The 26400-nt window shown below is 36.9% G+C and overlaps 1 protein-coding gene across 4 annotated transcripts in view; it reads left to right on the top strand.

The window, feature by feature from the left end:
* Positions 1-25739, top strand: part of LOC120774975 (ankyrin repeat and fibronectin type-III domain-containing protein 1) — a 45578-nt gene extending 19839 nt beyond the window's left edge. For 3 of the 4 annotated variants that reach the window (XM_040104885.1, XM_040104893.1, XM_040104902.1), the window contains 8 exons: positions 12946-13024; positions 14650-14753; positions 15136-15279; positions 18502-18726; positions 19100-19306; positions 19375-19585; positions 20507-20639; positions 20706-25739. In XM_040104885.1, coding sequence (XP_039960819.1) covers positions 12946-13024; positions 14650-14753; positions 15136-15279; positions 18502-18726; positions 19100-19306; positions 19375-19585; positions 20507-20639; positions 20706-23183 — 3581 coding nt within the window. In that variant the 3' untranslated portion in view covers positions 23184-25739. Of the gene's footprint in view, positions 1-11977; positions 12629-12945; positions 13025-14649; positions 14754-15135; positions 15280-18501; positions 18727-19099; positions 19307-19374; positions 19586-20506; positions 20640-20705 lie in introns of those variants that run through there. The other variant, XM_040104876.1, reaches the window with a different exon arrangement.
* Positions 25740-26400: the final 661 nt, after the last annotated feature.

The following is a 26400-nucleotide window of genomic DNA, read 5'->3' as shown; positions in this document are numbered from 1 at the left end:
AATCAAATTTATCCGCTCTCCTGTGTAAACTGTGAAACCTTGAATGTGGGTGGCTTATGATTGCTTAGCTAGAGGAACTGCATAGATTGGCTTAAGCGCAACGTCAAGCGAGTCCAATTGGTGTTTCCGTTGAATTTTCACTCTTATTAAATAAATGTAAGACGATGTTGTGATAAGTAAGGCGGAAAAACGCACGGCGGATACTCACTACACATTTTTATATACTTTTTCATTATATACATATGTATATATATATTATGTATCATAGCTTCGGTACAGGCCAGTATATATGCATATAGGTAATGAAAGACAAAAAAAATGTAACTTCGCCTGTACCGAAGCTATAATACCCTTCACATTTAAACAAAAATGTATGGCAGCTATACTATAGTGGTCCGATCTGAACAATATATTCGGAGATTGCAGGGCTGTCTTGGACAATAATTCATGCCAAATTTTGTAAATATATTTTATCGTAGAACAAATTGTTTCATACAAGGACTTGATTTTGATCGTTCAGTTTGTATGGCAGCTATATGCTATAGTAGTCCGATCTGAACGATTTATTCGGAGATTATAGCGCTACCTTCGGCAATAGTCTGTGTCGAATTTCGCGACAATATCCTGTCAACCAAAAAAGTTTTCCATTCAAGAGCTTGATTTTAATCGATCACTTTGTATGCCAGCTATATGCTATAGTGGTCCGATCTGAACAATTTTTTCGGAGATTATGGCGCTACATTTGGCAATAATCTGCGTCGAATTTCGTGAAAAAATCTTATAAAATAAAAAAAATTTTCCATATAAAGACTTGGTTTTCAACGCTATAGTGATCCGATATCAGCTTACAAACTTCCGGGAAAACTTAACATACCCCTTTTCAGGATATACAAATTACAACTCTAAACCTATATACATATGTATACATTTAAAAACTTTTATGTACCCCCATCATGTACGACGAACTGCAATAAAAGTAAAGCAAGCAATCTCAGTTAAACTAGCATGTCTTAATGAAATTCACAAACATGACCTTCGTTCACCCCAAAAACGCCTCCAACTATTATGACTCCAGTCTGTCTTCAGTTCAGTTCACACATTTGCATATCAGTATTAGTAAATTGTGTTTGCATGTGTGTGTGTCGTGGGCGAATTGGCGAGGACCAGCGCCAGCTGTGCTGTCCGTTTTGAATAAGGAAATTGCAATTAACTTAAATAATAAAGCAAATTTAGTAAAGGAAACAGTCTGCAAGCACACGAACACACACAAACATATATATTTATAAACATACATATGTATATATAATATGTACACACGATTGCAATATAAATACATTTGAATTGATTTTGACTGGCTGCTGCTCTTAAACGCTGTGAAATCGCACTGAAATTAATAGGAATTATGAAGCGTTTATAGAGCAGACAAGACGTTTGTGATTTGCGTATTATTATCACAGTATGCTGTGCGTTCAACACATATATGTATGTATACTCTTTAGATACCATAGTATTTGTGTGCTTATGTTTATTTGACTAAATGATCAAGCAATTTACACAGTCTGATTGTTTATGAAAATAGTCGGCATTTATACTTACATACATACAATGGCATATATTGATGGTTATTTATGCGTTATGTACGGCATATTTGTGTACCGACTGAATGTATATGTATACACATACGTACATATATTAATTTGTTTATATATGGATGCACATTTCACCAATTTAAGGGATTAGTGACTTGATTGACTGTGTTGAATATGTTGTTTTATTGAACGAAAGTGATTTTGTGCTATAAATACAATTTTAAGTTGAAACTAGATGCACTTGAAAATAAATAACTATTAAATATATATATGCTATGTTAACATATACTACTATATGAACAAAAAATAATATGACTTTGTTTATAATTTTAAAATTCCTAAATTATTCCTTCGTTGCGGCACGATATTGGTTGAAAATTTGGCGAAAAACTCACGTGGTGCTTCGCGCAAAAGGCGCATAACCCTCAAATAGTATTCCTTCTTAACAGTTTGGCCGATCAGAAGAAATTTGGAGTGCCCACCACACCTCGATAATTGAAGAAAACTGTACTCATAACCTTGATTTTAGACCTATTTTAACGTGGTTTTTTAGGCTTCGGCTCAGCTTTGCCTCGTTATTCGACCGAATATGATCGTCTGTTATCCGGTCGTAAGCACAGATCCAAGACTCAATGCCTGTAATAAATTTCTTAACATCCTGGTAGTTGGAAAGCATTGTTTCACAAACGTTAACGCGAAGCTGTTTTTCGAAAAAAATTAGTGATTTTGGAAGCAATCGTGCTTTCACCTTTCAAAATGATTTTCATAGATTCTTCCGATATTCTCTTACTATTAATAATCGATTCTCAAACAACAATTCCTTTATTTTATTGACGTGTTCATCATCACTTGATGTTGATGACCGTCCTGGACGTGGTTCGTCGTCAACATGTTCTCGACGGTTTTTGAGTAATTTGTACCAATCGAAAACACTGGCTCGCGACAAACAATTGTCACCGAATACCTTTTCCAACATTCTGAACGTTTTGGCACCACAACTTTGATTTGGCACACAAAATTTTACGAAACTTCTCTGTTGAATAATTTCACTTATGGTAAAAATCGCCGAATGCACTTTATGTACTTCAGAAAAACAAGCGTATACTAAACACTAATGATTATTTTAATGAGACATTAGGTTCATATGTCCATGACAGTCATACCAACCTAGGAAAAAAAAATATTTCGACGAATGGGTTTCACGCGAAATTTAAATTCAAAAGTCTAACTAATTTTAGCCTACCTACATACCAGATTAAATTTAACTCTGACTGCTAAAAAAAACGTATTATAATACAAACCAATACAGATGCTTTCAAAATAGGCTCCTGAGCCAATACAATCCACGTTAATTAATTTTCAATACACTTTTTGTAAGCCTGGGCCGGAATCATGGAAGATGATCCTTTGACCACTTTCATGATGATGATTTCACGACCTTCGTTGAATTCTTTTTATCACTAAAATACTTATGTTCGTCATAAAGTAGACTTCCCGAAATATTTCTATATAATTTTTTTATTGTTTACGCAAGCGTGATTCTCTAGCAAATAGAAAATCTCAAGCAAAGCCACACAAATTAGCATATGGAGATCAAACTTTATTTGAGCAATTTGAATTTTTTGCTTCGGAGTAGGACTCAGTCCCGACGATTTATTTATAGCTATCATTATCGCCAGGGCCGAGATTAAACAAATGCAGCTGAAACCTGATGTTTGTGAAAGATATTCGAAAGAATGCGTTGATATGAAGACACGGTAGTTGTTTGATCAATATGTCCCTTTGATATCTGTAGGACGTCAGCCTCCCCCATCTTATTTTGCGTTAATAGGTTTTTTTTTTTTATTTTCTTTGGACGCTTTCTGAGTGGTCGTCTTCAATGTTTATATGGATTTCAGCACAAAATTTGTTTCACTATCGATTGATTGATACTTTCAAGCTTTATTTGGAACAAGAACTCAATTTCTTCTATTTTTTTTTTTAATAAAATGAAAAACCAGTATTTTTCCTACAAAATACACGAAGCTACTTATTTAAATTTATGCAAAAAATATAATGAAACTTCTGAATTTATTTAAAGCCAATGCTGTAATCCGTTTCCAGAAAGATAATTCAATTTTCAATAAACACTAGTTTTAATTATCACACCATAAAACAAAATGAGAAAGACGGTGAACGAAACTAGTTAGACGAAAAAGAGGAATTAACCATAAAATAATATAAAATAAACCATGGTTCACACATTGCTCTTATTGTGTAGGTCGTTATGGATTCGAGATCACTCCTTACAGAACATAAGATCATTAACCATTCCTTTCCTTCAATTAAGATTATTTATCAATTTTAGTACACTCGTGAGAAACAACTACTCCACTTACTGTTAGGATGCCTGCCAGAATATTACTGTATGTATGTTCTGTCTCTAAATTATCTTAATATCAACAGATATTTATATTTATAATCTAAAAGATTTTTAATTTTAATTACGCAAATACTTTACTTCTCGATTTCTCACAGTGTATAATAAATTCCCACTAATATTTACCACTACATCAATGAGAATTTCCTTTCAACTTCAAATGGCTCAAAACTGGCATAATTTAACTGATCTTTCACAGAAGCGTACAGGTAAAACATATACATATGTGTTTGTTGTAGTGAGTTTGAGACTTTTCTTAGGCAACATATTCCTTTATATTTGTATGTATTCAATTGTTTTGAAATACTTAAGGGACAGACACTATAGGTACAGGTAAAACTACAAGCCAAATTGTATAGTAAAGAGTCTGGAATTGTTTTGTTTTTGCTATGCGTTGGTCGCTAAGGAAATTTGAAATGAAATGAAATGAGAGACTAGGGAAGAGAGCGCCTAAAGCCAAAGGGCACGCATACCTACCCTAACCGCTCGCTACACTTCACCACATACATATGCGCACTGAAAGTGATATATGAAGTTAATGACTTCACTCTGACTGTGTAATCAATGTAGTCTCTCAGCTGAGGGTTGAAACGCTTGCCAGCCTCAGCGCTGATTTAGTTTCGATTTCTGTAACGTACGAGTCGCTTGTTTTTCAAATACGACCGAGCTTATTGTGTGTGATTTTCTAGTGGAAATTCTCGTTCAAAGCGCATGCGCGCCCCGGTTTTAACGGCGATTTCGTGCGCGACGTGTTTATTTAAGAATTTTCATTTAGTTTCTAAGACAGGCTATCGCGCTTCAAAGTACATTTGTGTTGTGATTTCAATGAAGTAGAACAGCCTTCATAGTAAAAAAAAACAATGGAACGACGTCGCGCTAATCGCGCTTATGTCAAATTGCTCAGCCATAAAAAGGATGCACGACGACAGCACAAACACAAACAACTACAAAAAGAAAATCTCATGCACCACCGCCAAAGCGGCGCAGCGGAGAGTGACTCTGATGTGACACTAACCAACAGTAACTTCCTCGATGCCACCGCTTCACCAGCGCCAGTCAGTGACGCTTTCACCTCATTGCAACGTTCGCGCTCGATGCGCGCCTCCTTCCGCCTGCTCAAAGATAAACTGCATCAGACACGGCAAAACGCTTTTCAATCACCATTCAAATTGCACACCCACTTGAGTTTACGCGCACGCAAGTGCAGCGATAACGCGACCGCCGTCAACAAAACAACAACAGCCACAGCAGCGCGTCTGCTCGACGAACTGGATGCGGTAGCGGCGCTGACAAGACCAATGCAACGCCAACGACATGTCAATCAAGTGGATGCAGATGATGCTGCCGTGGCAGCCGCAACAACGCGGCAATTACGGGAACCGCAAGAATGCGGCGCTGCAATGCGTCGTGACGAATGTAAAACGGCTGAAATTGAACGGCTCATGGCGGGACTGCCGCTGAATGGACGCGCGACAGAGACGAACTTTTTAGCCGCCCAGTTGCGTGTGCCGCGCAAAGCCTGCAAATTGCTACAAATACCCGAGTCCTATTGCCTTAAATACCTGAGTGAACAGCAGCGCAGTGCGGACTTGAAAGCCGCTGGAAAAGTGTCAGCGACAGCGGCGGCATCGGTGCAGGCGACCGCAACCACGACAATAGCAAATCAAAAGTCGACACATTGGGCGGATATAGCGGTGCAGGCCACAATGGCCATGTCTGACGGTCAAGAGCAGAATTTCGAGGAGAAACATCTACTGCAAATCGCTAGCGATGGAATTTATGGTACAACGCGCATGCGCACGGCGACAATAAGGAAACCGGTGCCGTACCTGAATAGTCGTAGGTGTCCCAATACAATACAATACAATATAATACGAGTGCAATTCGGTATTTTTTGTGAGCTTGTGTGTGCGTGAGTGGGTGTTCTCTATGTATGTCATAATTGCTGCAAGCGCTGGCACTCAAATGGCTGACTTCTTGTATGTTGTGAACCAACGTGAATAATATTATTTTGAATCTTGTTTACCTATTCGAAATTATTTGTTGTTGAGTTGATATAAAGTTCCTTAGTGCATGCTTAATAGATAATACTACTGTGAGCAAAAAATAGTAAGACTTCTTAATTTAAATTTAGCGCGAAAACCCATGTGTCGAAATAATTTTTTTTCGAGGTTGTTATGACTGTCAGCGACATCTGTGCTAAATATCACATATCAATAATCATTAGTGTTTAGTAAACGATTGTTTTTCTGAAGTAATAAAGCTCATTAGGCGATTTTTACATTGACAAAAATTATTCATTTCATATTAAAGAAGTTTCTGGAATCAAATTTCTGATGTCGAAACATTCCAAATGTTATAAAAGACCCATGGTGGTAATTGTTTTGTTGCGAGCAAATGTTTTTTATTGGTAAAAATTATTCACAGAGGGTCGAAAACCCGTTGACGACGAACCACATCCAGGACCGCCATCAACATCAAGTGATGATCAACACCTCAATAAAATTAAGGAAATGGTGCGTGAAAATAGACGTTTAACAGTCAGAGGCCTTATTAGTATTGTTTGAATATTGCGAGGATAAGTGAAAACCATTTTGAAAGATCATTTGGGCCTAAGAATAGTGAAAGCACGATTGCTTCCAAAATCACTCAAATTTTTTCGAAAAACAGCCTCGCGTTAACGTCTGTGAAACAATGCTTTCCGACCACCAGGATGTCACGAAACGGAGTCAGTAATACCCGTACGATGAGTCTTGGATCTATGTTTACGACCCAGAAACAGACGATCAATCGGCCGAATATCGTGGTAAAGGTGAGCCGAAGTCGAAAAAAACACGTCAAAGCAGTTCGAAAATTAGGGTTATGTTGACAGTTTTCTTCGTTTAACGAGGTGGGGTGCACACCTAATTCTTTCGGATCGGCCAAATTGTCAACAAAGAATGCTATTTGAGTGTTATGCATAGTTCACGCGAAGCTAATCGTAAAAAGAGGCAGGAATTATGGGTCGACAACTCCTGATTTTTCCACCTGATAATGCATCGTCGCATAATCCATTGATTCTTCATGAGTTTTTCGCCAAATTTTCAACCAATATCGCACCGCAACCGTCGTCTTCGCCTCATTTAACTTCGTGTGACTTCTAGCTATTCAGCAAACTCAAACGACTGATTCGTGGAAATCGTTTTGAGTCAATTAAATCCGTACATGGAAGGGTATTCCGGAAATTAACTTTAGCAACTATTTCGCAGATTAGAAAAAACGTTGGTACAAGTGTATTAGGGCCTAAGGAGATTACTTTGAGGGATTTTAAAGAATAAATTAAGAAACAAAGTCTTACTATTTTTTGCTAATATTGCCATTAATAAAATTTCACTTTCTAAAAGAATTTCTATTAAGAATGGAACAGAAAATATAAACAGAAAAAGAAAAGAAAAAATATAGCTTCGTTCAATTTTTCGATCAAAAAAAATTATATTGATGATCTACCTAAAAATTCATGCTTCCTAATGTGAAAAAATCATTTAATTGCGGTCAACTTCAATCCTCTAACGTTTCGTACTTAAAAATCTGTCAGAATGTCATGCGACCTATTGCAAAATATTCTTAAGTTATAAATTTCGTCCAACATAACCTCAAAATTTGTACAATATTACTGGTTGAATGACTGTTGACGAAGGTCTTGTTACGTCTTGGTGGCGAAGATTGGTACTAACCGACGATCCAATTTGTTAGAAGGTATATTATACCGTAAACTCAATGCCAAGTATGATTTATTTGACTAGGTATACCGCTTCGCACCTTATTTTTAATGCAAACAATAGTTTCTTATTTTTTTTTTTACTTTTTTGAAAGTTAGGGCACAAATACTTAACCGAAGCAAAAATAGTTGATTAGTTGTATTCCTCAATGATTTTTTTTGTTTTTTTCAAACCCAAACTTTTTATTATCTAACCTCAACTTGGCTTTTCGAGGAATTGTATAACTTGTATTGTACTCAAATAACTGCTACGTCAAGAATTCTTGCCTTTCGACAAATATTCGAACGTAAATAAAATAACCTTGCTAAAGATAACTAATTTGGAGTTAGCTGTTGACTCTGATCTGTTTTTGGTTAAAAAGTTACTTATATTGTATACCAAAATTTTAGTATTCCGCGCCAAAATGTAGGCAATGCTCTGCGCATAATTTAGACGCTCAGGTAGTAGAACGTTTTCTAGAGATAAACCACTTATTTTTCTTACACACATTGCCATAGAAAAGGAAAACACTCTATTGGGAAAGGAAGAACATTTTCTGATCAGCTATTCGCATTACCCTAAATGAAGATCATATCTCTAAATATTTAAATTTATTAGAACAAATAACATTGGAATTTGATAATCATTCGATAATGAATTATTCTACCCAGAGAAGCTAGATTTGCCGAAAGTTAAGACTAAATTTTAGTACAAAAAGTTCTATGCTCATAAGATTGTTAGATTTATTCTATATCACTTTTTAACCCTAAATCGAAGTCAATCTACACTTCCCCCTATCGACTCATATATTCTTTACAGGTGTTATAATAATGAAAGTAAAACTTTCAAGAATCTACCAATTGGCGGTTGTCTGCGTTCGCCCGGCGCACTATTACGCCAAAAGTCCTTTCACACGCTCAACGAGTTGAGTCGTTTCTGTCAGACAAACAGCTGCGATGTCCGTGCGTCAAGGGCGACGAAAAAGGGTCAGACGCGGACAAGCGCGCCTGCGGGGAATGGTAAGAAGTGCCTATAATGAGAGTATGCCAGTGGTGCAAACTCGACCTTTACAAACAACAATAAAAATAGCAAATAATTTTTTATCACAAAAATATATGAAAAAGAAACATTCACGCTAACCAAAGCACTCACACGCCAATAAATCACAAGTTACATGCTCATGACTACTCTTTCGGCCTTATTCCTCACAAAATTTTACATATTCATTTACGCCACATACTATTACATGGTATTCATCCACTTCACTAGAAGAAGCTGGTTTCCGTTACATGCAAATGGTGTGGAGTTTTGGGTTTAATTGGCAACCGCATTGTTCATCGATTAAATTGAATTGCTCATATCGTATATAAATACCTCGCATTCAAATGCGCACACATACATACATACATATATACTTCATATTATTAATTTAACACAAGCCCACAAACATGCACCCTTAATAATATATATTCATATATATAATAGGTTCTTAATTACAAATAATCACGCAAATAAGGAAAATATTCTACTCATACATCATGCATTTGGGCAAGCTCTGGGATGTGCTTTGCTTATGTCATTGTATTACTACAGTGGCTTCAAAATGTTTATGCTTATTGTATTCAAATGTTTCATTCGTTCAGTTATAAATTGGTACGGTATTTTGTTCAAGCTAATTGCACACAGTGAGAAAATGGGAGAATATATTAATTATATAAAATTTTTTGAACGAAAATTATTTACAGTCTATATTTATACATTTACTATATATTCAGGGAAATAATTTTTTTCATTTCTTTGAAAAATTGGTTCCACAATATTTTTATGATTTTTCTAGGAAAAACAAACAGTATGGAATTCAAAGCTAGGTTGTTTTTAAATCATATTCCGACACAATTTTATAGCTTTCATAAAAAACAACTTGGCTCGAATTTCTGAAAACAATTCGAAGTGCGATCACAAAGCGCCGATTTTTAAACCGAAATTATACATAAATCAATTATATCTCGTTTATGGTAATAAAAAATTAGCTTACTCGGGCGACCTGTTGTCAAAACTCTGAGAAATGGAAGAAAATATTTATATAACTTTGAACAAAACATATTACAAATTTTTGGTTTTTACTGTTATCATATCATTTTTTCTTTGATTATATATATCATTTTCAATCGATCTTTTTTTAAGTTTATTCTTCTGCAATTTTTCGTTTGGATCGTTAAACATACATACATTGTTAACAGAGAAATTTCGAATTTTTTGAAAGAAAATATTTTGAATTCGGTCATTGGGACGCCATTTCTAGTGAAATGGCAAGAGCAGAACGCTTTACAAGATCATCTAAAGTGAAGAACTTACGTTTTTTAGGTTAAAACCCTAACTTAGAACTTGAACGAAGGAAAACAACTGAAAATTTTATTTTTGGCAGACATTTTTAAAAAAATATATAAATTAATATAATTTAATAATTGTAAGCAAAAAAAAAAATACTTCATCCAAGTCGTCAAGAATTATATCTCAAAGACCTAAGTAAAATTTCATGAAGATCGGTTGAGTAGTTCCTAAGAAATCTTACAAACTGACTTCACAAACACTGTTTCGAGGAAAAACGCGTTTAAAGACGGCACACTTGGCCTAGCCTCGAGCGCGCAAGTTCTTAAGGCTGTATCTCCGAAACTATTACTCGGATCAACTTAAAAATTTAGGAAAATATTCTAGAGATGTTGTAGCATTTAATAAGACAATAAAAGAATTTGATTTCTTGAAACCCGTAAACTCATGTAAGCCCTTAATTCAGTAAGGCAAAATGCTCGGAAATTATGGCAACAAATCAACAAAAAGTCGCGACGATAAACGTATGCCAGTATAAGTTATATAATCAGAGCATCGCAAAAAATTTGTAATTGTTATGTTTTGATTTTATTGCTTGTGTAATCATCATAAAAATCATTCAAACAGTCACTTAATTTTGACTTGCGCTTATTTTCGCTATTTTCTAACTCAATTTGATTGAAGAGAAAAAGAAATTAAATATTCTTTGTATATATTTTTACTTACAATATATCAGTTACAACGTCCTTTGGTGTTTTTGGGCAAAACTATAAATCAATCTTAAACTGAGAGCTTTCAAGTAGGCTTGGGTTCGAAACATTCTCATCTTTAACTAAATTATTCCTTAAATCGCTAAATGGTGTTGCAGTTTTCCTACTGTTTGCTTTCTACTGTTCTTTTGGCTGACTAAGGGCCGTTTTTTCAATGTCTGGTTAGCTGCCAATTGTCAGTTAAGTTCTGCTTAAAAAAGGATTCTTCTTTAAAAGAGACTTGGTTGAGTTAAGCAGTATTTAACTGGCAGAAGTCTGCTAACCAGGCATAGAAAAACGGCCCTAATTTTTAGATTAGCTAATTTTTCATTCAAGCAAAGCTATTTTCGCCTACTTTCTATCTTCCTAATCAATCACCTTTTGGCTAAAGTTAGGTTGTGGTTTTGAGGTCTAACTTAGCCGCTTTTGGTTTGGCGCTTTTGTTTTTTTTATTATTAATTTTAAATCTTATTATAATTTTTAAAGATAATTTTTTTTTCTCTCGCCGCTTTTTATTTCCGCTTTACTGTTATCATTTCATTACGCCAATTTTAATTGCTTACCATTATTTAGGTTTTAAAAATTTTATTTCAAAATATTCTCATTTCTTATTTTTTACTTTTCGTTATCTCCGCAAATCGAATTGGTTGCTTTGTGCCCACACAGACAATATTCTGCCGCATAGTTTAACGCTCGATCGTGCGAGTTGGCGTAAAGCGCGTGCCGATAAGCGTCAAGAAGCGCAAGAAGAGGAAGAAGAAGAAGAAGAGCAAGAAGATAGTGGTGGTGTAGGCAGTAGCTACTACTTCATTGATAACACACCTGACATTGATGATGCTGATAATGACAACGGCGGCTTTGTCGATGCAGATGCCGACAGCGTTGTGGTGTTGAGACGTGCAGCGTCTACGCACAGCCAGCACAGTAGCAATAACAATAATAACAACAGTAGTAGTAATAACAATAACTATAACAATAACAATCGTAATAGAAGCGATAACACCGAAGAACAATACTACAACGCGATACGTGCGTCATACAATAACAATAACAACAACAATAACAACAATAACTCAACACAGCTGTCTGTAGCGTTGAACGGTGATAATAGCGACGATAACGGCTGTGATGCCGCAAATACGTTCCGTTGGTCTGAGCAATGGACGCCAAATGTGGCTGTAGCCAAGATACGCACGGCCATCTCGTGTACGTCCAACGATTTGCGTGAAATGGAATTTCTATTGCCGCAAACGGGTGTAAATAATATAGCAGCAGCCGCAGCGACAACAACAACAGCTACAGCGATAGCAAGAAATGCCGTAAAAATGGCAACTACAATGCCACTAAGTGCCAACAACAGCAACAACACAAACAACAACAATAATAACAATAACAGTCATCACAACAACAACGATAACGGTGGAAATAGCAATAAAATTTTGCGAATGACTGCGGACAAGCAGCGCAACAATGGTCCAAGTAGTGGCCTGAGTGTGGCACGTCAAGCGCGCAACTCTGTAGCCGCACAGCCACAGGCGCCGCCAACGGCCAAACAACCGAAAATAAACGCCAACGAATCGCTGGAGTTGGCACTAAAACCGCCCAATTTGGCCATTTACCGACACTCGGCGTTTGTGCGTACGAAAATCAATGGCGACGGCAGCATCAGCGGCGATGGCCTCACCTCCAACGTCGGCGCTGGCAATTGCGGCAACACGCCGTATCGCAATAAAATGTCGAAGAAACAATTAAAGTTGGCTCAGGCGCAGCTGGACAAATTGAATCAGATCAATTTACATCAACATGGTAGGCTAGCCTAAAAGTAGGCAATGCGTTTTTAGTAATAAACAAATGCAAAGTAGTCTCCACTAATCCTTTAATTTAACTTAGCTGTAAGAATTAACGTATAAGCTTGCTACACTAACAAGTAAGGGTATTTAACCTGCTGCTTCTTCTTCTCCGCCAGTTGTTGAGCGGCTTTTGTGCAACGAACGCTGCGCTTTCACTAATCCTAAAAACCAAATTTGGCATACATTCTAATTTACACATATGTACATATGTATAGGTATATTTTTATGTACGATTAACTAACCTATATTACTTTACTTCGATTTCCTCTTCAGCTCTGTTTTCGGCAGTCGAACATGGACATCTCGACAAGGCGCGCACCATTCTGGAATCAACCGATGTGGATGTCAATAGGTATGTAAGATTTAGAATTGCTTGAAATAGCGCAATTTTATTTATGTAAAGGGTGATCCATTTCGAGGTTCCCTACTTTTTTAAAGAAAAAACACACAAACTTCAAATTTAATGGAGAAGGTTTATAATCATTTGAAAGAACATTATTTGACTATTTTTCGAAGTTGTATGTCTTTCAAATGTTGGCCGCGGCTATATCTCATATGGTTCACCCAATGAGTTCAAATTTCAATGACTTATTCGAGCATTTCGACTGTCAACTGACGAATGACACGCGTGATGTTTTGCTCCCAGTCCTAAATCGAAGCGAGATTGTCTGCATAGACTTTAGACTTTACATATCCCCACAAGAAAAAGTCTAACGGTGTGCTATCATACGATCTTGGCAGTTTTACTTGTTTACATACGCATTGAGCCAGAAATGGGACTCTTCGCTGAGCAAAATTTGGCTCGAAAATGTTTGATCTTCTTAAAAATTTTCAAGAGCCCATAAAGCGAAGCGATGTCGCTTGGGAATGTGAAGGGGCTTTTGTTCTTGCACAAGCTGTATTTTCTACGCTTTAATTGTAAGATCCTGAAATAAAATGCGCCAAGTCATTCCATACGTCAGTCCGAGTTGCTGCGAACGACGCCGAATCGACTCTCCACGGTCTTCGTGTACACTCTTAGTACTCAATAATGAATGCTGGGTCTCAAGATGGGTGATAGTGTTTTTCAAAAAGTACCACCACTTGAATCAACAATTAATCTTCATGATTTTTTCAAGGAGAATTTTGAATAAAAAGCTGTATCGACACAGTTCCTGTAATCTCTGTGAAACCGTCTTTTTGAAATTGGACTGATAAAAGTAGTATTTTATTAGTTTCTACACAAAAAACTATTAGGAGTTCGGTATTATTATATTTTACTTTTCCCTTATTGTAAACCAAAGAGAATATAAACATCACAAGTGGATAGTACTGCCACCTGCAGCACTAACATTTCAGCCACAAATATTGACTGACTCTTTGTAAACGTTAAAATAGCCACTGGTTAAGGTATATACATTCCGTTTGACTTTAACGAACAATAGCAAAACTCAGCCGTACCTAGCTGTCTCTCTGCCAAAACTTAGCACTGGCAGGTAATGTGTATCAGCCAACCCAAACGATTGACATGCGTCAGTTGTCAGAATGTAATTGCCCATTGACCACAAATAGTCAAAGCGTTTATGAAGCCCTTTTACATACACGTGTGCTTCATCCTAGGCAGTTTCCAATATTTGACATACTGATTAAAGTTTATACTCATACTTATATGCAGTGGTCTTTATAGGACTCGCTTTTAAGAGGTTGTATTTCCTTTGTAGATTGAGGCGAGAACATGAAAAAAAATATACTAAGAGCTATAAAATGTTGATCAATCATAGTAATGAAGTTTAGAAACGAAACAATAATAAAAATTATCTAAAATATTATTATCGACCAAGCTTTCATTAAAGTTTAGTATATCTCTAAGTACTGCTTCCCAATTATTTCTTTTATACTTCAATTACACTTTTATATTTTTTATTGTCTTTTTTATACAAATATATATTCTTTCACATTTTCGGTTTGTTTTCATCACAAAAATTGTGACAACAACAGCATAAATAGTGATGGCCTGTCAGCATTGGATGTTGCTGTCCTCAGCAACAATCGCTCGATGACCAAAATGTTGCTGCAACATGGCGCAATCGAGGGCACACAATGTAAGTAGTATAAATAAATATGTATATATGTACTTCTATTTTTTCGCTATATCTTCGAGCTTAATTAACGTTCGCCTAAATGCAGGCTAATAATTTTGAAAATAATAGTTTTAAATTTATAATAAAATAATATTTAATAAATTTTTTAAGTTAATATACGAGGCATACATACATTTCGGGTTTTTAAAAATTTGTGCAAATACTTACATATATAAGAATTTTAATTAAATTTAAAAATTGAAAAAAAAAAACAAATATTTTTATTTTTTTACTTTTGCTTCTTAAAAATTTTTAAAATTAGTTTCATAACACATTTTTCAACCTCCCATATATTTTTTTTATTAACACCCATTATTCTCATTGGTTGCTATTGTTTTGTCAGTTTCCTCAGATACCATCGGAAACAAATTGAATGGTCTGCTCAAAGATGCTGAGTCTCGTATACAGGACTTGAGCGGCACATCGGATGGTGGGCTTTGTCAGCCCACATTTGCATCACGACCGTCCATATCCAGTATTATTATTGGTGAGTTTTCAGTACACTTTTAAAGCCAATTTGCAACTATTGTTTGAGTTGCAGTTGCATACCATGCGAAATGGGGAAATCGCAAGTGTGTGTGTAAATGTATGCACGTCTAAGTGCATTAGTAATTGGAAAGTGAGACGTGTGCGGAATAGTAATACAATTGTATGTACGGTTTTGAGAATTTTGCTGTACATTTATGAAAGTACAATTTAGCTAAGCAATCAGAGGGCATTTTTAATGACTTTTATTTATTTTTAGCTTTCAAATTTGATCAGAGGGATATTAATACATATGCATATCTATATATGTATGTGTTTGATATATACCATATATTCTCTGTGTTAGAGTTAATTTGAAACTTACGATTGCCAGCTGAGCAAAATGATGATTGAATTAAGGCGTTTTTGAACGAAACTGAACTTAAATTTAGCTATAAGGGATTGTATGCACTTGTAAATTTCCAAAAATCGATTTGGTTTTTTGCATGCCGGTAGTCGAAAAAGTCTTTTCGTATTTCTAATCAAACTTCAAATTATTTTTTTTTTTATATTTCTAAGGAGCTTTAACGTACCAAATATGTACCATTTGGTGGACCACTTTTTGCCACTTTTTCCGCTAGAGACATTATTCCATCAGTGTAGAACTTTTCTGGTTTCTCGGCGAAAAATTGCGACAAGTAATTTTCACAGGCTTCTCTTGTAGCCAATTTTCCTTCATTAAGGGAGTTCTGCATTGACCGAAATAAATGGTAGTCCGATGGTGCAAGGTCAGGGCTATATGGTGGATGCATCAAAAGTTCGCAGCCAAGCTTTTCAAGTTTTTGTCGAGTCATCAAAGATGTGTGTGGTTTAGCGTTGTCCTGATGGAATACGAAGCCATTTCTGTTGATCAGTTCTGACCGTTTTTTTTCGATTGCTCACTTCAATCTCATCAGTTGTTGACATTAAAATGTAGAATCAATCGTTCGACTAGGCTGGAGTAGCTCATAGTGAATGATTCCTTTCTAATCCCACCAAACCCTCAGCATAGCCTTTCGAGGCATCAATCCTGGCTTTGTGATCATTTGTTGAGCTTCACTTCGCTTGGACCTTGAACGTTTTGGCACATTATTGTCGTATTTGATCCACTTTTCGTCTCCTGTTACCATTCGCTTCAGAAATGGTTCGATTTCTTTCGTTTTAGCAAAGAATCTCATTTGTTAAATCGGTCCATTAAATTTTTCACAGACAATTCATGTGGTACCCAAACACAGAGCTTCTTTTTGTAGCCAGCCTTTTTTCATTGGTTCAAAACCGTTTGATGATGAATGTTAAGTTCCTTAGCGATGTCATGGCTGTTTATGTGACGGTCCTGGAAAAGATTGACGATAATTTTTCTCTTCAAATAAATTGACGAAAAAGTGATTATTTCTGACTTTCAAGTGGGAACTGTTCCTTCTCATAGGCAGGCCTTTGACGATTAGAAAAAATTATTTTAGCGATTGTATGGAAAGAACTCAGAAGTTTGATAAAAATGCATGCGAAGCTCGATTTGAATCAATATTTAAGGGTGAAAACATACAAATCTTGGAAAACTGGACCTTGCGGCGAGACTCTGTACCAAATTACAGATCAAAACCAGCACAAATTGTACAGTACAATTGTGGAGTTCCATAAAATATTTTACATATAGACGATATAGATAAAGATCTGTTAAATCGTCGTTTTTGTTGTTGTAGCGTAGGAAATTATTACCAATAATGTTGAAAAATGCTAACAATCTAAAAGTCCTTGACCGAACAGCGATGAATTCACGGTTCCAGAAACTCCAATACATTGAAAGAATTTGCACGGAAGCCAACACATACACACCGAGTAACTCATAAAGCCTTATAGTAAGGGATGAACGATCACATGTGCATAAGAGTTTCGGTTAGAATTGTCAATTGGACCGCAAGAAACTTATGGAAACTGTAATCGAAATTCCAGGTAGCGCTATTTGGTAAATAACTGGTGACTTAACCGATATTTTGCTTGTAGGGTATAATTCTGTGTCCATTCCGGTCACCTAACACGCGAAACGTCGGAACGAAGAATTGAACACTACCACTAGACAGAATGCCAAACGGGGAGCGTGCGATCCCTTATTTTTCAACCGCTGTTTGGTAGGCAACTACTTCAGAGTTTAGTTAAACTAGATTTTTGGAGCCGGCCAAAAACTTGCACGTTGTTCCATTTTGTAGAATGAGACCGGGCTTTACACAACAAATAGTGTTTGAGTTTCTATTTGTTGTTCGGTAATGCAACCACCAAGAGACTAAATATTGGTTTCTAGATTGTTTTAAATTGTTTTTTTAACACCATTTGTTAATCTGGAGGCACTGTCAGGGTATAATTGAATTATAAAATTATTTAACATCAAATTTAGAAGCTCGATCTCTATTGAGTTCTTTTGAATTCTACTCGCTTATGCAATTAAAATCAATACTAGAGAGCTTGTGTCATCGATTCACCATTTCACTGCTTGCTAACTTTGTACGTTGCTCTCTCTTTAGCGAAATTAATTCGATTAGAAAAACTTTGAGCAAAACTCTTTAACGAGGTCAAGAATTTTAATTATATCAGTAATTATACCAGTTGTTCAATTATACCAGATGTTTAAATATACCAATACTTATACCAGCTGTTTGTTCGATTTGCATCTTGCCAGGCTCCGATGACTCAAAGAGAGAATTAGAAAAATAAATCTTGTCACCCGTTACGAATGTGCAGCAATTTATTCTTTTATGCTACGTGGCCTGCATTCGTCCACAAATGCCACTTAACATGATGGATACACTCGCCATTCTGCTATTCAATTATTTGTCATGCTGATCATGTCCAGCATTGAATGATCTCAAACATAATTGAAAAATATGAGCGCACATACAACAAAGCAATGAGAAGAATATTTACACGCAGTGTGGCGTTACCCGGAACCACAATGAAATGCAATTCGCAATCAACAGCGCCACTCGACGCTAGATACCGAAGCGCTGGGGCGGACCAAATAAACAATCGAAATGCTGCGACTAGAATTGCATATTTATAAGCACAACTAACCACACTTTTTGTTTGCATGCCTGTGTGTTTGTATGTTTATACGCACGCCCCACTCCTCCAAACCGCCATTCAATTGTGCATTCATTTGTTCATTGATTCATTGAATGATTCGTTTATTTATTTATTTGTACGCTTGCGACAGGCAACACTGGCTCCTCCGTGACCGGCTGCACAGGCAACGAAATCGAAAAGCAAATCGGCAATTGGGAGCGACGCGTGAAGGGCTTGCGACGCCTGCTGCTCGGCTGGGATCAGACGCGCCCACCGGATGCGCCCGCCTCGGTGGCGGTGGATGTGACGGGCGACAACTCGATAGCGCTGCAAATACTCGAGCCGTACGAAGGTGCAATTGCCACGAAATTCAAAGGTAAGCGAAGCAAAAAAAAGAGAGTAAAAAATGACACCAAACCAGCACTCAAGGGTAAACAAAACATGAATGCACACAGTTGAGTGAGGATATTGTTGCCTCACCAATGCGCCACTTGTCGAGTCGGAGTGGTGTTGACTCTGTGTATGCATTGGCATTTGCTCGTCCAACCGTAGCCATGTGCTGCAACTGATTTGTTTACTTTCGATATTTTCATTTATTTATGTATTTTGTTTTCTATGTGTTTGCCATTGTTTGTTTGGCGCACCACAAATTGGACACCGCAAATTCCCTTAAACCAAAAACAACAAACTCTGCAACTCACAACACCCAATAATCCCAACCAACAAATCGGTACGACACCCACGCACAGTGCAATGGTCGACTCGTGCGGATTTCAGCAACATTGTGGGCGAACGCGAAATGGTCGACTGGACGAGTTTCCACGGCAATATGGGCACACAGTTGCAGATTGGCGGCTTGACGCAAGGACGCCGCTACTTCATACGCGCTGCTTGTGGCAATGTCAAGGGTTGGGGCGCGTACAAAACGTCCGTGCCTGCAAGCGTCGTGCCATCAAGTAAGCTCAGGAAGAAAGCTTTCTTTTGTTTCCACATTTAATTCGTTATTGTTTTACTTTCCGGATAGGTTGGCGCGATTTCAATAATCGCGAAGATCGTTATGTGGGACGTCAGCGTGTTTTGGACAATCTTTTTACGGCAGTACGTTTGGCGCGGCCGGCGGATGTATCGGAGTTGACATTGGACGTCGGTGCGGCACAGCGACGCAATCCAAAAAAGAAGACTACGATAAAGCAACTATTTTCGGTGGCATCGAAATTTCAAAAGCACTTAAGACGGTAAGTACTGCAGTCGTCTTTGTCTATAAATTTTATATTTCGTTCGCTGACTGGGGTTGTTAGCATTATATGATATCGGAATCCTTTAGAGGTGTCTTCTGTTTACATACCAGCTTCAGTGTTGTCAAATGCCAAAAGAGTTGTCAGATGCTGAATGCGAAAATAGTTCGGTTGGTTGATTTAGAAGGGACAGCGACAAACCCAAGTTGGAGCCTTGGGAGCCGTGTAAGATATCCCGTCTTAACAGGCAGAAGGCGAATCCCTCTTACGTAGAAGTAGCAGCTTTTTGATCTGTCCACCATAAAAACTATTCTAAAATATCTTTATGGTATGCGCTGTGTCGCTAATGTTCCAAGAGCTGAGGTGTTCCCCTAGGATACATTACTTCATGCAACCCTTGTAGGAGCTGAATGGTCTAAGACAGCTTGCTTGTCCTTGCATAACCTATCCCAGTAAGACTTAGTATAGGTGCTACGGACGGTCTTAATTGCCGCTGTTCTGTCCACTAGAAGGTTTATGGACTTGATGGTTAGAGCAGAGGCCCACTTGGCACCTTCTGTTACGCCAAGTTTCTTCTTGAAATTCTGAATTGTAGTCATTTAGTTTGTAGCTAAGGTCTGATTATGGATTATTACAGAAGAGTTCTTTGTTCCGTCGGTGCATTATAGATTTCACCTTAGGAACTGTCGATCAGAGAACCATTGCTTGATTTTGCTCTACCGGGGAGTTTAAACGTTATGTTTAATTCCTCATTGATCTCTTTTTCTCGGTCACATATGCAATTTAGCCCAGTCAAGATTAAGATCATGCCCGTAGTAACACCGGGCCTAGGTTCCATTGGCCTGAAATCATTCGTATTGTTCCGAATACCTTAAGATATTCTTATAATAACGATTATTCATTAACTTTTCTCATTACCAGCGGCGTCTACTTGGCTAGTGTCGTTTATTGTGAGGACAAAGTGCTGGTGACTAGTGAAGATTTCTTGCCCGTTATCGAGATAGATGAGACATATCCGAGCAGCTTATACAGTGATTACCATTGGCTTATGAAGGTAAGTACGACCGCTTTAGACTAAAAAATTAAATAATTTCGTTTTCTAATGAACCCCTCTACATAGGTTGCCTGCACCTGGGACGATGTGAAGTCGTTACGCACGGATATGGAGCGTAATTTAACATCCGCCGTACATTTTCGCACCAAACTCCTGTCCGCAGTTTGTCAAATGCAATCGACATTGGGTCTCAATGACTTGGGACAGCTTTTCTACAAACCACTACGTGATTCTCATGGCACAGTTGTCCTGACCTGCATACAGTCTGTGAAGAGCCAGAAAACCGTATCCATACTCAACTCGCGGTGGTTGCCACTGAATAAATTGCAAAAGAAGATAGTCGCATTGTTGGAGGACTACAACATCAGTGAGATGTTAATATCCTCCATCAGCGAGCAAATACACTACCATCAAGCATCTACGCAACGTCTAAGTCCAGGTTTATATTTGGGCTATCTGAAAATGCAGTGCTCTATGGACCAGATACAAGTGGTGGTGCCCGTGAAGACACCCAATGTGCTGCCGCATTACAAGGTGCGTGACAACAGTCACATCACTGCCGATGAATGGCAAATACTGAAGCGTAAAAAGTCCACGAGTTCCAACAGTCGCAGCAATAGTCCCTTGAATATGGCGCTGGAATTCAATACAAGTACTGAAGAGACCACCGAAGGCCAACGTTTATTCCTCTACGACCTCACTAATGCCGCGCATAAGCTATTCACCTATATGAATATAAAGCCGGAGGATGCCAAGACGCATCGTCTGTATGACATCGAAGTCATTGAGCACAGCAAAGATATTAGCTTTCTAGTGATCTGTCCCGCCGTCGAGCTGGCTTGTGCCGTGCCTGGACAGTCAGAGTTGCTGTTACAACGTGACGATCTCGCCAGTCTGAGCATACAGGCCTTCGAGATGATACACCTGCGCACTTACCAACCTGGCATCATACAAAAATATGCACGCCTCTCTTGCATACTGGAATTAGATACAGCATTGGCCACACATTCGCAACGTGAAGCCTTCTCCACAAGCGAACTGCAAACGGCCAAGGAACGTTTGGCGAAATTGCAAGAGCTATCAGCGAACTTGAATGCCGTGTGGAAGAGTGTGCGTTGGTTGATGGACGTGATTGCATTTGCACGCGATAAAAACGCACAATCCTCAGAGATCATGAAAGACATACTTGCCTATGACAATGGTCGCGATAAGTGCAGGGAGGGACGTGCAGTGGATAAGCAGCTGCTACAACCACCAACACGCGATGCCAAATACACAAAAAGTTCCGGACGTGGCAGCTGGCCAGGGCCGGGCGCCAATTCGCAGGGTTCCAGCAGTAACTGCTTAGCAGCCGAACATTCTAAGTCCGAACAGAATCTGGGACGTAGTGCTATAACGCCCACCTCCTGTGCAAGCCTAATACCGCCGCAACAGTCTGCCACCAAATCGCAAAGCAGTAGCGATTCACGTAAAACTGTCAGTTCCACCGGTACGCAACAATTGTTGCAAGTCAGTATGGGCGGCTACACGAGCTCTGACGTTTCGTTGCGCAAAAATAGCGGTGACTCAATGACCTCGTCGCAATACACAACGCGCAGCTACTATTCGGGGGCGGAATCGGCGCTAGGTAGTAACAACGAACTCGGACAGATCTTTGCAATACCACCCTCACGTTCCGATGACACACTAGCACTGGGCAGTTTGGATGGAACAAAACACACACATTCCGCAGTCACGCATCGCAAACGTACCAGTTCCAACATTACACAACATGTAACGACGCCAGCATCCTTGGCCACCGCAACACATTGTTCCAGTTCAGCGCCTTATTTGCCCACCGGCTCGAATCTCTCACTGAAAACCGCTTCCAGCTCTGACTATGACATCAAAACGTCCAAGCTCAGCAGCCAATCGGCCGTCGAACATTCCATTGGTGGCAAAGTGAAGGCTGCCTCAAGCGCAAATCTACGAGATGGCGCTCTCTACTTAAAAACAACGCATACTGCGCTGCCCAGCGGTGTAAAGCCTATCAGCAGTGAGGAAGCCTCCACCGCGGCTGCGTTAGCAACTACTGCAAAAACTGCCTCCATAAAAAGTCTCTCGCGACACAGTAGCGAAGAGGACACTGCGAGTGGTTCCAGTCACACCTCTGAACAAGCAACCAATGCCGCCGCACTGAGCAGCGCGCCCAGCTCAGGTATCATACAAGTCTACACTGCATACAATACAGGTCTGGCGTCCGGTACTAGCCTCAAATTGCACGTAACGCCGAAAACAACTGCGCGTGAAGTGATCAATTTGGTAGTGAAACAACTAAATATGGCGGCAGTGCTGAAGGGCAACAACGGACCCATCTATACGGCGGATATGCTGGAGAACTTCTGCTTGGTGGCCGTGATAGGCGCACGTGAGCGTTGCTTGCGTGATGACTTTAAGCCATTGCAATTGCAAAACCCCTGGCGCAAGGGTAGACTCTACGTCCGACAAAAACACGAACTGCTGGCGGCCATTGAACATGCAAATCGCAAATCTCATCTGATTTGAGTGATGCGTGAGAAGTTACGGGCATGAGAGAAGCCAATTAATATATAAAAGAACTATGCGTTGCTGCTGCCGTGTGGTGAAAGTAGGAACGTTCAAAACTAGTGAATTGTTGTTGGTAAAGTTCCACACTTTGTTTTTTTCCAACACACTACCTGATCCAACAAGCTTGTTAGTTGTAGGTATATAAATGAGCTATTTACATAAGTATGTAAAAGTTGGCAGGTGCATAGTAAAGACTAGTCCTTAGCTAATCATGACTCCGGAATGTAAGAGCGATGTATTTGTATTAATATTTAGATGTATACAATACTGGTATAATTTGTACTGTTGTCATCTCTGAATAACTGTACATACGCTGTTGATCAAGAACCAAGTTTAGATTAGCCGAAGCAAGAATCTATTTTAAATTGATATTTTTTTATTGTTTTTTTCCAATTAAAAGTAACTTAAAATATTTTTGGATTATTTTGTTGCTTTCTGTTCCGAAACGGTTCTAATTTAAACTCAAAACTGCAAGTTTTTTGCGTTTCGATCATAGAAACACTTCTTGTCTATAATTTTTTCCGAAAATTGTTTGTAAAAATTTTATTTTTTCTTATTATTGCTAATTCTTGCGACATCAATTGGCGCAAACACTTTTCGAAATATTTTTAATTATAATTACTTTATTCATTACCTTCAAGTAATCATCATTTATAAATACAAAGACCAGATATTTAGGATCCCTCAATCAAGTATATATTGTTTGTTTTGTATTAGCACAACTACATTTCAAAACATAGAATCAAAACAACAAAAATGGCTATTTTTTTAGTCCGTTTAAAACCCAGATTTTTTTTTTATATATTTCCAGTCGATCTTTTTGAGTCCTTCGAAACTCAGACCTTTATTTTTCTTCAATAAATCTGCTGGAAATGCATAAATAACCCATTCGATACGGCTTATTCATAATATAGTCATGTTGAATTATGAATTTAAAATAATTGTCTTATGATACAGTTTTCTTCATATACATAAATACATGTACATAGGTACATATATGAATGTCAAACAGCGTTCGGCAAACTCATTTATTAAATACATTCCAATCCACCAGCAAACTTTAAGTGCATTATGACACAATCCATTCCCAAATTAGACTGATTCACCATAGTATATATAATTATATATATATTTATATAAATATATATATGTACATTTGCAAAACCTTTTTTATTCATATACACGCGTATTATCCTGATAAGTTACACTGTAATCCATGACAACAAAAGTAAAATATGAGAATTCGTAATCGCGCGAATGAAAAAAAAGAAAGCTTACAGAGTGTTCCACTGATTTTGAATTCAAAGCACTGGGCATAAACCAAACCGCTTAAGTTAAAGCAAAAACATTTTATTAAAAATATATATTAAATTATGGCAAAAGCTTATGCATAAATATTTATGTGTATATACACATACATGTACATACTATATATATGTAACTAAGTATGATTTAGACTGGCGAAGGAACGTACATATATGAATTTTAAAGTGTACACGAGTGCGCAATGCATATGTAACTAACTGCAGATACATATGTATATATGTATATATGTATGTATAAATATAAGCATATTAAGTCCGCATACGTTTAGCGTAGACGCAGAAATGATACTATTGTAATAAGCAAGTTCTGGTAATTCCGAACTGTAACGAAACACACCAATATCACAAATCGTAGATTTAAGCCATACATATGTACATAAGTATACGTGTACGCATGTAACTATACAACTGAATATTAGGCTAACGAAACTATATGGTATTTTTAGCGTAGTTTTTAAAGAAATGCATTCAAAATCATTAGAAAACATACAATTTATGAAGTGTCTGTATAATTGTATGTGTGTTGATATACTATTTTTGTGTACTTGTTGTTTTTATGTATCAAATATTATCATATATTCATAATGTATGCTCATAGGGTATGTATTTAACATGCACACATATGTTTGTGTATGTGTGTATATATATTTTTAGCACGAAAAATTTTAAATTTATAAATGTTTTGCAATGTGAAAAAGTGCAAATGCTTTAACTACATACCTATAAGTGTATGTATGTATATACATATATGTATGTACATGCAATGATGTGCACTAGTATTAGTTTTATAATATGTGTGTGAGTTATTTTTTAATAATCATACGTAGTGATTGAAGTGGAAAAACAAAAGTATTTGTTGTTTTTGCAATAGCATTAAATGTTTAGAAATGTGCTCAAAACTGAAAAAACTCAGCTAAATGTTAAGCAAAAGTTGAATTTTTTTATGTATTTGATGTATGTAAGTTACATCGCATAATGAATTATATAGTTTATTGAAGCATATTTGCAGCATTTAGTTTTTATATAAAATATTAATGTTTTGCAATGCGAAAAAAATAAAATGTAAAGAAATTGTTATTTTTCGCTGACTTAGAAAGCTTATGAAGTCTTGTTGTTAGTCGTAATTAAAGTGCTTATAAGAATTGTATTTTATAGATAAATAAAGCAACAAAATATATATCAAATTACATATACACTCAATTTTTTCTATTAATACATGATTTTTGGTTTTTTTGTTTGGTAAATGTTATTATTTATTTATTTTAATCGTTTTTTAATTTTTTTCATTTATTTTTATGTATTTATTTTTTGCATATTTCAATATAATATCTGAAAGTGCACTCATCACAAAACTTTTAGGCATTGATAAAAAAAATATAGCTTAGTGTGAGAGTATTATTTGTCAAAGCAACAAAAAAACTCTTGCTCTTCAACCGTTATCAAATAACTTTTATCTTGCAAGCGAAAAATAATATTGAAAATATAACGTCCATTTTGTGAGGAAAAATATAAGTTGAAAAATAATTATTAAATTTTATTTTTTGTTCATTTCCTCATGACTGTTGCGGTGCTCGAAAAATGTTTTTTTTTAATTTGGTTTTATATTTTGTGTTTTTATTTTTTATATTTTTATTTTTTTATATTTTTTTTTTTTTATATTTTGTTTCTATATTTTTTTCTTATTTATTTATTTATTTTTTTGTCTTATATTTCTTTATATTATATATGTACATTTTTTTTATTTTATTTCTTTATGTTCTTTATTTAAATTATATATTTTTATTTTATTTTATATCTTATTGTGTTTAATTTTTAAATTGAAAAATAATTAAATTTATCTTATTGTAAAT

This window comes from Bactrocera tryoni, chromosome 1, assembly GCF_016617805.1.
Source record: "Bactrocera tryoni isolate S06 chromosome 1, CSIRO_BtryS06_freeze2, whole genome shotgun sequence".
Classification (NCBI taxonomy): Eukaryota; Metazoa; Arthropoda; class Insecta; order Diptera; family Tephritidae; genus Bactrocera; species Bactrocera tryoni.
This window is presented reverse-complemented; position numbering and strand designations above follow the sequence as displayed.